General features: G+C 36.3%; 1 protein-coding gene across 2 annotated transcripts in view; it reads left to right on the top strand.

Moving 5' to 3' along the window:
* Positions 1–12,983, top strand: part of LOC107692800 (signal peptide, CUB domain, EGF-like 3) — a 121,520-nt gene that overhangs the window by 71,525 nt on the left and 37,012 nt on the right. The window contains exons 7-8 of one of the 2 annotated variants that reach the window (XM_016491995.1): positions 2,593–2,643; positions 9,171–9,287. In XM_016491995.1, coding sequence (XP_016347481.1) covers positions 2,593–2,643; positions 9,171–9,287 — 168 coding nt within the window. The remainder of the gene's footprint in view (positions 1–2,592; positions 2,644–9,170; positions 9,288–12,983) is intronic. The other variant, XM_016491996.1, reaches the window with a different exon arrangement.

Raw genomic sequence — 12,983 nt, 5'->3', positions numbered from 1 at the left:
AATAATACTACTACTAATTATTAAATAATTATTTAAAATTAAAATATAATTAATAACAGTATTACAGTTATTAAACATCATCAAAATATTTGTATATTGTAAATATGTGTAAATAATATAAATATTGTTGTGAATTTATTAGATTTTTTTCAAATGTATTTTTTAGATCTATTATCAATTTCATTTAAATGTATTATAGCAACAAAAGGACTAAGAATTAGAAGAAAATAAGAATTCTTCCTAGTTGGTGATACTTCACCTTCAGCTAGTCAGAGTGTATTTTAGAGAGTTGATTTTCTAAAAGTCCACATGGTCAAAACTGTCCAAGTTGAAGAAACTTGAAAGAAAGCTTTCATTTTTCATTCTTTTTAAGTCTTGCCATCTCACTGTGTTTTTCCCCCTCGCTTTGTTTACAGCATATTAAGAAAGAAACAGTTCAGAGGACCAGACGTAGCATGTGTTAAAGACATTTTCAGATGCCATTGCAGTGATTTGGTCAGTGACTGGAGTCTGACCAACACTTTAGCATCTCTGGTTGGATTCGCCCCGACGGCAGAAATAGCTTAGCATTTACATCAATGAATCAGATAGTCTGTATTTTCGTTTGTCAGACCTCATTAATACAATAGGATCCTTATGAGCAATTTAGCTCAGAATAGCTTCTAAGTGATCTTTGCTCATTTTTTTAACCGAACATCCTTTGATTCACGGCTCTGCGGAATAGCTCTCGGACTTTAATCTCGCAATGGCACATTGGTAGAGTAAAATCAATCACTCTGATCTCACTGGGTGGCTTTTGTGTTCCTTGAGCTACTTCATCTATTCTCTAACCCTCTCTCTTCATCCTCATTGACTGCTTTTCTCCAGTGGGGATGGATTTCGGTCGCTCTGATTACTTTTGCACTTTATACGGCTTTCAGCCTTCTCAATCTGTCACTGACGTTTCGCTTTGCCAAACAGGTTTGGTTTGAAACCGCACAATGAGCGGAAGGGATGGCAATAAAACCAACACTATCACACATCCACAAGTATTGACAAAAAATACCTGAAGAGAGCAATGCGTTAGCATTCCCATTCATCTCAATGGCAGTTTCAGTCATACACGCTCCAATTAGCGACTTTGCTAATTGGTGACGAAATTGGGTGCTGGTAAATACAATAATATAATTATATATTTGAGGTTTTAATGTTATTTGCACACAATTTATGCAGTCAGAAAGCACAACTACTTTTTAATGGTCGTCAATGGATAATGGTGCTCTTTGTAGACAGATCAAATCAGTATATTGTACTATTTGAAATCATTTGAATTGCACTCAAAAGTTTGGAATCATTAAGATTTTTTTATGTATTTTTAGGGAAATCTTTTGTGCTCAGCAAGGCTGCATTTATTTGTTAGAAAATACAGTAAAACAGTAATATTGTGAAAAGTTATTACAATTTCAAATAACTTTAATATTTGAATATATTTTAAAATATAATTAATTTCCGTGATCAAAGCTGAATTTTCAGCATCATTACTCCAGTCTTCAGTGTCTCATGCTCCTTCAGAAATCATTCTAATATGCTGATTTTTTAGCAATGTTGAAAACAGTTTTGTGGAAACAGTCATCTATAGTAGTTATGCCTTGAACCTTTCTCTTCGTAGCAAGTAGTAAGTGATGCTCACTTTCCAGTGGAATTCACTCTTAATATATCCAAACAGAATGTGAAAACGCTAACAGCTAACACCTAACCGCTAAGTGTTTTTCCACATGGGTCCAGGCATCTTCATGCGATCCTATAATCAAACGACATACCCAAGCCCTCCGCATAAGCCAGCAGATTTGCACGAACATTTCCGCAGAAGTAAGACACTTAGCAAACAAAAGGGTTGTGGAGATTCTTAGCCTGAGAGAGATGCTAATCTGAAACAGATGCTCACATCTGGCTGGTACACACAATCCCCAGGCATCATATTGTTAAAACCATTTGTTTCATAAGCAGTTCAGTTCAATGGGCTTTGTTATTTGGTAGTTTTCAGTTAAACTGAGAAGTCACAGCGCAGGTAAGTGATTGAATGTCTTAGATGAACTGCAGTGGGAATCATTGCCACAGTTTATCTCTGTATGACACCAATTCACGCCTTCCTGCTCATTTCGAATGTTTACCCTGAAGGTTGTAGTCAAACTCTCTTACACTAACTGGTCTGCATCTATCTGCTCTGTGTTGAGAGTGTTGTCTTGTCGATGCATGAGAAGACTAACACTCTGCCTTGTTGCTCTCTGTACGAAAGTGTACGAAACTGATTTAACACCGTGTTAAACATCATGTTGGACTGCTCAGGCTCACCTAGTTTGACGGTTTAAGGGGCTCTAAACCAGCTTAAACCAACTACAATCAGTACACAACCTTGGGTTGGTTTAAGCTGGCCTTTTGACAGGGAGTTTATGAACTCAGTTGCTCCTGTAGCCTCATAAAAGGGTCATTATGAGTACTAGGGCAACTAAAAACTAATTTGACTGGCCAGGGTGTTTTATACAGTTTATAAAGTCAATCTTGGAAGACTAAGCAGTGTTTTTGTAATGTGTGTGTGTGTGTGTGTGTGTGCAGAGGAAAGAAGTACCCCTCATCAGCCACTGCAGCCAGAGCTGTTACCCAATGGTAAATATGACCATTTCTCTAGCTTGATTCCTATTGGCTACTTCTTTCAATAGTGGGCGTGGTTATGCTGAAACTCTTACTAACCTTTATCGCACCAATTGCACCAATTCTTGGCTAACTTCTCTATTCTGGCAAGTCAGGAGATCATCACAAAGCAAATTACCCCCATTAATATGGTTTACCCAAAGGTAAATAAGTCAGTTTCTCTAGCTTGCTTCATATTGGCTACTTCTTTCAATAGTGGGTGTGGTTATGCTGAAACATTTACTAACCATTATCGCACCAATTTCAACATTTTCACCAATTATTGACCAGTTTCTTCATTCTTGCAAGTCAGGAGGCCACCACAATGTCATTTACCCCCGTTAAAATGGTTTACCCAATGGTAAATATGAACATTTCTCTAGGTTAATTCCTATTGGCTACTTCTTTTCATAGTGGATGTGGTTATGCTGGAATCCTTACTAACCTTTATTGCACTAATTCTTGGCCAGTTTCTCCATTCTGGCAAGTCAGGAGATCACCAATTATTGGCCAGTTTCTCCATTCTGGCAAGTCAGGAGATCACCACAATGCCATTTACTCCCATTAAAATGGTTAATCCATTGGTAAATAAGCCAATTTCTCTAACTTGCTTCCTACTTCTTTCAGTAGTGGGCGTGTTTATGCCGGAACTCTTACGAACCTTTATCGCACCAATTTCAACATTTGCAGGAGATAAACAAAATGCAATTTACCACCATTAAAATGGTTTACCATTTGGAAAATAAGTCAGTTACTTTATCTTGCTTTCTATTAGCTACATCTTTTAATTGTGGGCGTAGTTTTGCTAGAATCTTTATTACACCAGTTTCACCAATTCTTGCCCAATTGATCCATTCCGGCAAGTCAGGAGATCACTACAATGCCATTTACTCCAAATAAAATGGTTTACCTAATGGTAAATAAGTAATTTTCTCTAGATTGCTTCATATTGGCTACTTCTTTCAATAGTGGTTGTGGTTATGCTGAAACTTTTACTAACCATTATCGCACCAATTTCAACATTTTCACCAATTATTGACCAGTTTCTTAATTCTTGCAAGTCAGGAGGCCACCACAATGTCATTTACCCCCATTAAAATGGTTTACCCAATGGTAAATATGAACATTTCTCTAGGTTAATTCCTATTGGCTGTGTCTTTTCATAGTGGATGTGGTTATGCTGGAACCCTTACTAACCTTTATTGCACTAATTCTTGGCCAGTTTCTCCATTCTGGCAAGTCAGGAGATCACCACAATGCCATTTTCTCCCATTAAAATTGGCATGGTTATGCTGGATCTCAACATTTCCACAAATTCTTGGCAAATTTCTCCATTCTGGCAAGTCAGGATATCATCACAATGCAATTTACCCCCATTAAAATTGTTTACAATTTTGAAAGTAAGTCAGTTTTATCTAGCTTGCTTTCTATTAGCTACTTCTTTTAGTAGTGGACGTGGTAATGTTGGAATTCTTATTAACCTTTATCGCACCAAATTCAACATTTGCACCAATTCTTGGCAAATTTCTCCATTCTGGCAAGTCAGGAGATCATCACAATGCAATTTACCCCCATTAAAATGGTTTACCATTTTGAAAACAAGTCCGTTTTATCTAGCTTGTTTTCTATTAGCTACTTCTTTTAGTAGTGGACGTGGTAATGTTGGAATTCTTACTAACCTTTATCGCACCAAATTCAACATTTGCACCAATTCTTGGCAAATTTCTCCATTCTGGCAAGTCAGGAGATCATCACAATGCAATTTACCCCCATTAAAATGGTTTACCATTTTGAAAACAAGTCAGTTTTATCTAGCTTGTTTTCTATTAGCTACTTCTTTTAGTAGTGGACGTGGTAATGCTGGAATTCTTACTAACCTTTATTGCACCAAATTCAACATTTGTACCAGTTCTTGGCAAATTTCTCCATTCTGGCAAGTCAGGATATCATCACAATGTAATTTACCCCCATTAAAATTGTTTACAATTTTGAAAGTAAGTCAGTTTTATCTAGCTTGCTTTCTATTAGCTACTTCTTTTAGTAGTGGACGTGGTAATGTTGGAATTCTTATTAACCTTTATCGCACCAAATTCAACATTTGCACCAATTCTTGGCAAATTTCTCCATTCTGGCAAGTCAGGAGATCATCACAATGCAATTTACCCCCATTAAAATGGTTTTCCTCTTGAATTGTCTGAATGAAACTTTTCTTGCAACGTTTTCACTGGAAACCACCCATTCTCTAAGGAAGCAAGTTGGTAACACTATTTCGATAGTCCACTTTAGACATTCTATTAACCAGGGGTGTGGACTCGAGTCCCAAATTTGATGACTTGCGACTCCACTCGACATAATTAAAGAAGACTTGAGACCGAGACTTGAATGCAAAGACTCGAGACTTACTTGTGACTTGCAAACAATGACTTGGTCCCACCTCTGCTATTAACAGTAAGTAACTTTGCAACTACATGTCAACTAGCAGTTAGTAGAGTATTAGTAGACTGTCTGCTTAATATCTTCTAACACTTTCTTTGTCAACTTATTCTACTAACCCTAAACCTACCCTAACAGTCTACTCTGAGAGTTAGTAGACATGTAGTTGCAAATTAATGAGAATTAGTTGACATGTAGTTGACATGTAGTTACAAAGTTACTTATAGTTAATAGAATGTCTAAAGTGGACTATCGAAATAAAGTGTAACCAGCAAGTTTAATGAGGTTTTAACAATGAAGTCTCTGCTATGAGAAAAATGGGTCAGGTTTGGCCCAAAACTGTGACCTGGGCTAAATTTTTGCAATGGAATTCAATTGGACTTGCTATAACATGTCACCGTACTTCGTTTTTCAATGTGCCTCACGCATGACTTCAAATTGTGAAAGCGTTTGTTTTTGGGTGCACACTTTTGATTGCACAAGCTCTGAGATTATAAATGAGACTCATCGGTTTGGCACTAAATCTTCATTCTGGCTATTGGTAAAATGCACTTGTCTTGGGATTTTGTTTATTCGGCCTGAAATAAGCACACAGCAAATACACCAATGTCCAAGGACAACCTTTGTCCCAGTACCAAAAACGCGTCTCACTTTGGTTCTCTTTCTGTCAGCTCATGCTATTTTCTCGACTTGGAAAGCATTGGCATTTTTGAAAAACGAGCTTGTTTGCATGTCAACCTGTTAACATCAGAGTGGATTTAATGGGGACCGATGTGTTTGGTTGAGGTTGAGAGAGACCGGTGCCAACAGCTGTCATATTTACCAAATAGCTCTACCTCTGGCGGCATGTTCCCGACTTGTTCCAACCTTTTCAGTAACTGATTGTGGCAACATTTACAATTGTGAGCGGATTCCTGAGCACTAGCTGAATGGCGGTGGATGGTTTTGCTTAAGTAAGGTGAAACGTCCAATTACAGTGATGGCGGTACAAACATGCCAACGGAGTCTGGGGTTTACATGTATTATTACACAAAATACACATGCAAATCAGACGGAGACTTTCTTTTTTTAACAACTGTCTTATTCGGTTAAAGTTTCAGTCGGAATGGCAAGAACAAGGGCAGGTGAGGTGATCCAATCTCCTGGGAAGCCATTAGATGACCTAATTGCAGTTAATTGAGAGCAGTCTAGAATTTTGCCTCGGTAGAAAATCCTTCTCCCTGAATTTTCCTTGGAGGTGGTTTTACATTAGCAACGGGCCTGCTGGGTACTAGTTAATGAGTGCGTTTTCCCACTTTTAACATTTAACTCTTCTCAAAGAGTGTCATATAGAAAGAGGGTTGCATTAAGTGTTGGGATGTGACCAAAGCCGAGTCGTTCATTTGAGTGTTTCTGACACAAGTGAAAAGGGGTTTGAACGGGTCTCGGCATGCACAGGTGCCTCAAAAACCAGCAGCTGCTTCGTCTATGTTGCCTGAGGATGGTGTTAGATGCTTGATGTTTGAAGTCTGCAGAGAAGGTCTTAACATAGTTTATTTGTAGCTCTCTCCTGCAAGAGGAGCCTGATATCTTTGGCAGCAGACATCAATCTGAAACTACTGTAAAGCTGAAATGATAATTGTATCTCGATGAGGTCTGCTTTGGTCCTAAAGCTGTAGTTTTATATTTTGTTAAGAGCATTTAAATGGCGCGTGTCCATGAAAAATATGCTGCTGTAATGTTGGAGTTGGCCTGAAAACCTTCCCAGTATTTGCTAATCTGCTTCTGAGTGGTTGCTAGCCGGTTAAAATAAAAACAGAGTTATTCTGCAGAGCTTTATTAAGAGAATTTAATGATTATATATATTTTTTTGTTTGTTTTATTTAAATGTTTAGTTTTTAGTTAAATTATTATTTTTTTTAATTGTTTTTTATATTTTGAATTTTATTTTAATAGTATTAAAATATAAGATCATGAGGTGTGTGTAATTATGAGCTGTTTTAATGTTAATAAATAATTTTATGGAAAACTGATCAAAGTGATTTGAGATATTCTTCAGAGTATTTATTAATGTTTATATTTAAATATTTATTTATGTATGTATGTATGTATGTATGGATGGATGGATGTTAAATTATTATTATTTTTTAAATATTGTGAATATGTTTTAAGAGCATTGAAATGTGATTATGAGCTGTTTTAATGTTAATTAATAATTTCATGGTAAAACTGATTACAGTGATTTACTGCAAGATATTCTGCACAACTTTGTCCAGTATTTATTTATTGTTAAATTATTATTTTTTTTATATTTCATATTATTTTAATTTTAAAGTATTAAAATGTAAGGTTGTTTTAATGTAAGCTGTTTTAATACAATCGAATCATGTAGTTAAACTGATTAGAGTGATTTACTATGTCAGAGGATCAGTTGAATGTTGAACTGATGTCATTCAGCGTATCGTTGACCCGTGAAAGAGGACTGCTTCAGACAGTCGGCTGAATAACACGAGAGTTTTGCTTTGATGGTTAACTCTGCTCACTGCACGGATCATTAGTTTAGTGGAAAGCGTGCTTCAGTAAGCTCACAGGTGTCTCCCAGTGAATCAGACACCGCTTATCATCTCCTCTATCAAAAGATTATATTTATATCCATTCACACAGCTGAATCAAATCTTTTCAGATGAGAGAATTTCCCCTCACAAAGGCGAGTGTTTTGTGTGCGAGCGTGTTCCAGCTCTCAAATCTGTAGATGTCAAGCGTTATAATCAGAGATGGATGCAGTTTGTGAATCTCGAAGCGTTTCGGAGGCGTGTTGTGACACAGACCTGCACCCTGGCACACACCTCCAACATCTCGCTCGCTCTCTGTCTCTTTTATAAAGTTGTTCTGATGAATGCCAGCAGAGCTTTGTGGTAAACCCTTATTCATGACAGTTATTGTGCTTAGATTATTAAGCGAGCAGTATAAGGAAAGAAAACATTTTTTTGTGTTCCTTTTTTATTTATTAATATCACTATACAGTAGATTAAAATAGTCATTTTTTAGTTTTTCATGTATTGCGACTATGCCAAACACTAATAAATGAATAATAATAATAATAACAATAACAACAACATTATGTATGTATGTATGTATTTACTTACTCACTTACTACCCCAAATCCTAAAAGTACCAAGTAGAATTAGTAATAATAATATTAATAATAATAATTATTATTATTATTACTATTATTAATCTATTTCTTTACAAGCATCATATATAATAGATTATATATAGATATAGATAATTGTTTTTAGTTGTTAATGTATTAATACAATTAAAATAAATAAAATTAAACAATAATGTTTATTTATTTATTTATTTATGTAGTGTTATTATTATTATTACTAATAATAATAATAATACAATTAAATTAAATAATAAAATTAAATAATAATGTTTATTTATTTATAAGCATCAATATTTATAATAGGTTTTTTATTCAGGCATTTCAGGCATTGTTGTCTTTATTGACTACCCCAAACCCTGAAAGTAACAAGTAAATAAATAAATTATTATTATTAATATTATTATTATTGTTATTATTGTTGTTGATATTATTAATTATTGTTGTTTTTGTTATTGTTGTTATTATTAATTATTGTTGTTGTTACCATTTAAAGGGGTGGTTTATTTGTACAAAGTGACTGGAAGACATTTTATTTTTAATGAGAGTTGGTGATTTGAGACTTGCTGATGCAACAAAGTTTAACAAAGTTCAAGTTTATGCATATTTATAATGCAGTGTCATGGTCATTGTGAAATTTTAATCTGCTGTTTAACAGATGCTTTAGCTGAATGCTGAACTCTAAACCCCCCTGTTGGGCGACGCTCATACACTCAATAACAAGGTGTTCGACAGACGTTTGCTGCTCGCTTGCATGTGCTGCGTTCATGACTAGACTAATCAAAGCTGTCCAGAGTGTGCAAGACGAGATGTTCATTTGGTTTAATATCCACATATGTGTTAAGCTGTTCCTGTCCTGACTGCTGCTCTGTGTGTGTGTGGTTGTGTGTGTGTGTGTGTGTGTGTGTGTGTGTGTTTTCAGAGACGTGTGCAGTTAATAACGGAGGCTGTGACAGCACGTGTCATGATGCCGTGACTGGAGTTCGCTGCAGCTGCCCGGTGGGATTCACCTTACAGTCGGACCGCAAGACCTGCAAAGGTATGATCATCCTCAAATCTCACAGACAAATCTAACAGTCCTAATGAGGAGCGACATGCATTCTTCTGTTCTAGTTAAAAGAGCAAATGATGCATGAAGCGATAAAACCCCAGCAGATTATAAGACAGGTTTTGAGGGGTCAATGAGAAAAATGTAGTTTAACATGAAAGAGATTAAGATGGATAGACAGATGGATAGGTATGCAGATGGATTGATGGACGAATGGATGGATAGTCAGATGGATAAATGGATAGATGGACGGATGGATGGATGGTTGGATTGGCGGATGATGGATGGAAGAATGGATGATGGATGGATGAGTGGATAGATGGATTGATGGACGAATGGATGGATAGTCAGATGGATGGATGGATGGACGGACGAATGGATAGATGGAAGGATGGATGAATTGATGGTGGAATGGATGGATACTAGTCAGATGGATAGATGGATAGATGGACGGATGGATAATGGATGGATGGTTGGATTGGCGGATGATGGATGGATGGACGGACACAGACGGATGGATGGAACGATGGATGGATGGACGGACATATGAATGGATAGATGGAAGGATGGATTGATGGAGGAATGGATGGATAGTCGGATGGATAGATGGACGGATGGATGGATGATGGATGGATGGTTGGATTGGCAGATGATGGGTGGAAAGATGGATGATGGATGATGGATGATGGATGATGGATGGACGGATGGACGGACGGACAGCCAGACAGACAGATGGATGTAAGAATGGATGATGGATGGAGGAGTGGATAGATGGGTTGATGGACAAATGGATGGATATTCAGATAGATGGATAGATGGATGGATGGATGTAAGAATGGATGATGGATTGATGGGTGGAAGGATGTATGATGGATGGACAGATGGAAGGATGGATGATGGATGGATGGATATATGATGGATGGATGGACAAATGGATGGATGGATGGACGGATGGATGGATAGTCGGATGGATGAATGGATAGATAGATAAACAGATGGATAGATGGACAGATGGATGGATGGACGAATGAATGGATGGATGGATAGATAGATAAACGGATGGATAGATGGACAGGTGGATGGATGGATGGAAGGATGGATGATAGAGTAAGGTCATAAGATAGATAGATAGATAGATAGATAGATAGATAGATAGATAGAGGAACAGTGAGGTTCAATGGGTAGAGGAAAAATTTCTCATCATATTACTTTGCAAAAATGCCGTTTCACATGGACAAGGTTTCACATCATGATCAGTCCTGGAGCTTTCAGCAGATTTTGAATTCAAAGACAAGAAATCAGAAAACTCCCACCCAGACTCATTATTGCATGCCGTCATTTCTGAATTACCGTAATTATGAGTTCTCAACTTGTAAACAGCGTTCACATCTTTGAAGATCTCGTAATTACAAGTTGGGAACGTTTCATGAAAGCTCAGAGTTCTCCAATGTGACCATTTTGACGTCACGTAAAAACCACCAAACGCTTCGGCGGTTAAAGGTGGTTAGCAACCTCTACACCTCTATTTCTGTTTATTTGCTATAGTACAGGATTATTTATTATTTTTACTCCATAAATTGTTTTTTTTTCTTTAAAAAATTCTTCATTCTTAATTCTTTGTTAATATATAGGTATAATTATAATTGTACAAATTTCAATAAATTTTATGAATTTTTTTTCTTTTTCTTTTCTGTCTTTTCTTACTGTTACATTTTATTGTGGGTGATGCAAAATTATCTGTATTTTAGCTATATTTAAGGCACATATTGCTGCTAGGATTGAATTGATCTGATTATTTTTTATTACACCTGTGGTCAAACTGAATTCTTAGGTGAAATTATTTAGTAATAAAATGTATTTTAATTTTGTCATGACAAAAAAAATAGTTTAAATGTTTTTTTCAAATGGAGAGTTAAATTTTGTAATTATGTGGTTGTTTTTGTCTTTTGGTCTTTTGCAGATATTTATTCTTCCTGCGCAAGTTTTTTATATTTTAATAAGGTTTTATACGGTTCCTCAATTTATATAAATTTCTATAAAAATTTCTACAGAATTTCTTTTGTTTTGTTTTCTTTTCTGTAAGTGGTACTCCAACATTTTCAGCCACCAAGATGAAATTTCGATAATCGTAGCTTGATCTCGTAGCCCAGAAAAATGTCAGAAAAAGTGTATATAAATCAACGACTGCTTTTGAAGAAAGTAAAGAAGCATGAAAAATAGACGAGGGAGCACGAAAGGGTTTAACGAAGAATAAAAGAGTTTCCGAAAGGGTGAAGAGCAACTGGAAGTGCAGACTTGCGGGTTCGTGCGGCCAAGACTGGGAGCCTGCGTCGCCTCTAGCGCTCATAACGTTACGCTAACAAGAGCGATAAAAGAACATTGAGTTTTATTAGTTCTGCTGTAGAAGAAACAAAGAAAAACATCCCCAGACAGCACTGGCACAAGAAGACACAGCGTCTCCTTCAGGCCCAGAGCGAGAGTTTCTTCTGCTCCTAATGCCGTTATTTTCTCCAGATGATGCAGCCTCTCTCTGAGATGAACGCCTCATTTACTCAGATGATTCAGCCGTAATCAGAAACATCCAGTGCAGCTCAATCAAAGCCAGTGGAAAGCAGGACAAGCTGATGATATACTGATCCCGATTCCGAGAGAACAGGCCTGAGGAGATGCAATCCTGAAAGACTTCCTCCTGTCGGAGTCCTGCAGCGACTCTGAAGCCACACATTCGCTCCATGTGTGTCCCTCACGATCCACTCGTCCTCTCGCATTTGCTCCTTTCTCTTATTCTCTCCTCATTTCTTGTCTGCGTGTTTCATTTTCTCACTTCTCTTCTTTGATTCCTGTAGCTAAAACGATAGAGATCGGCGCTAGCAACGCCGAGGTCATGGGTTCAACTCCCAGGGAATACAAAAACTGATGTAAACACGATGCAATGGAAGTCACTTTGGATAAGAGCATCTGCAAAATGCGTAAATGTAATCGTTTTAGATTTTAGAGGAGTGCTTGAGAAATACCACTGTTTAATATCACAGACTTAACATTTGAACTCAAATATGTTGCTTCAGAAAATAAAGTGAATCTATCTGGTACATTTTCTGGTGCCTGAAAGGAAATTAACAATATTTAAGCTCCCAGGATTCAAGCAGAGTCTGCCTTTTACAAAATGACAAACAGTCTGATTATGTTTAATTAAGTCTGCGGTCGAGGTGAATTCTTAGGTGAAATTAATTAGGAGTAAAATGTGTTTAATTTTCTGATGACATGAAATTACTTTTAATAATTGCTTTTTAAATATGAAGCGCTAAATTATGTGATTATGTGACTGTTATTGTTAAGGTATTTTCTGTAATTTATTATTCTTACTCTGTACATTGAAAGGTTTTATTTTTCTTATAAATCAAAGAAACTAAGAATTATTTGATTTTATAAGTTTCTCCAATTTGTATACACTTCTATACAGTCTCTATAAAAAATTATTTTTATATTTTCTTTTGTTTTCTTGTCTTTTCTTTTTTCTATACATAACTCCAACATTACTCTTACTCAACATTACATTGAAGTCTTGAAGTCTTTTGCATTTATTCATTATTTTTATGCTGTAAACTGAAGTTGTTGTTTTTTTTTTTTTTAAATGTGAAATGTTTTTAATGTTGTAAGGTTCCCCAAATTGTTTACACTTCTGTAATG

The sequence above is a fragment of the Sinocyclocheilus anshuiensis genome, unplaced genomic scaffold (assembly GCF_001515605.1).
Source record: "Sinocyclocheilus anshuiensis isolate Anshui unplaced genomic scaffold, SAMN03320099.WGS_v1.1 scaffold871, whole genome shotgun sequence".
In the NCBI taxonomy this organism is placed as follows: Eukaryota; Metazoa; Chordata; class Actinopteri; order Cypriniformes; family Cyprinidae; genus Sinocyclocheilus; species Sinocyclocheilus anshuiensis.
Note: the sequence above shows the minus strand (reverse complement) of the source record. Positions and strands in the feature narration are given on the sequence as shown.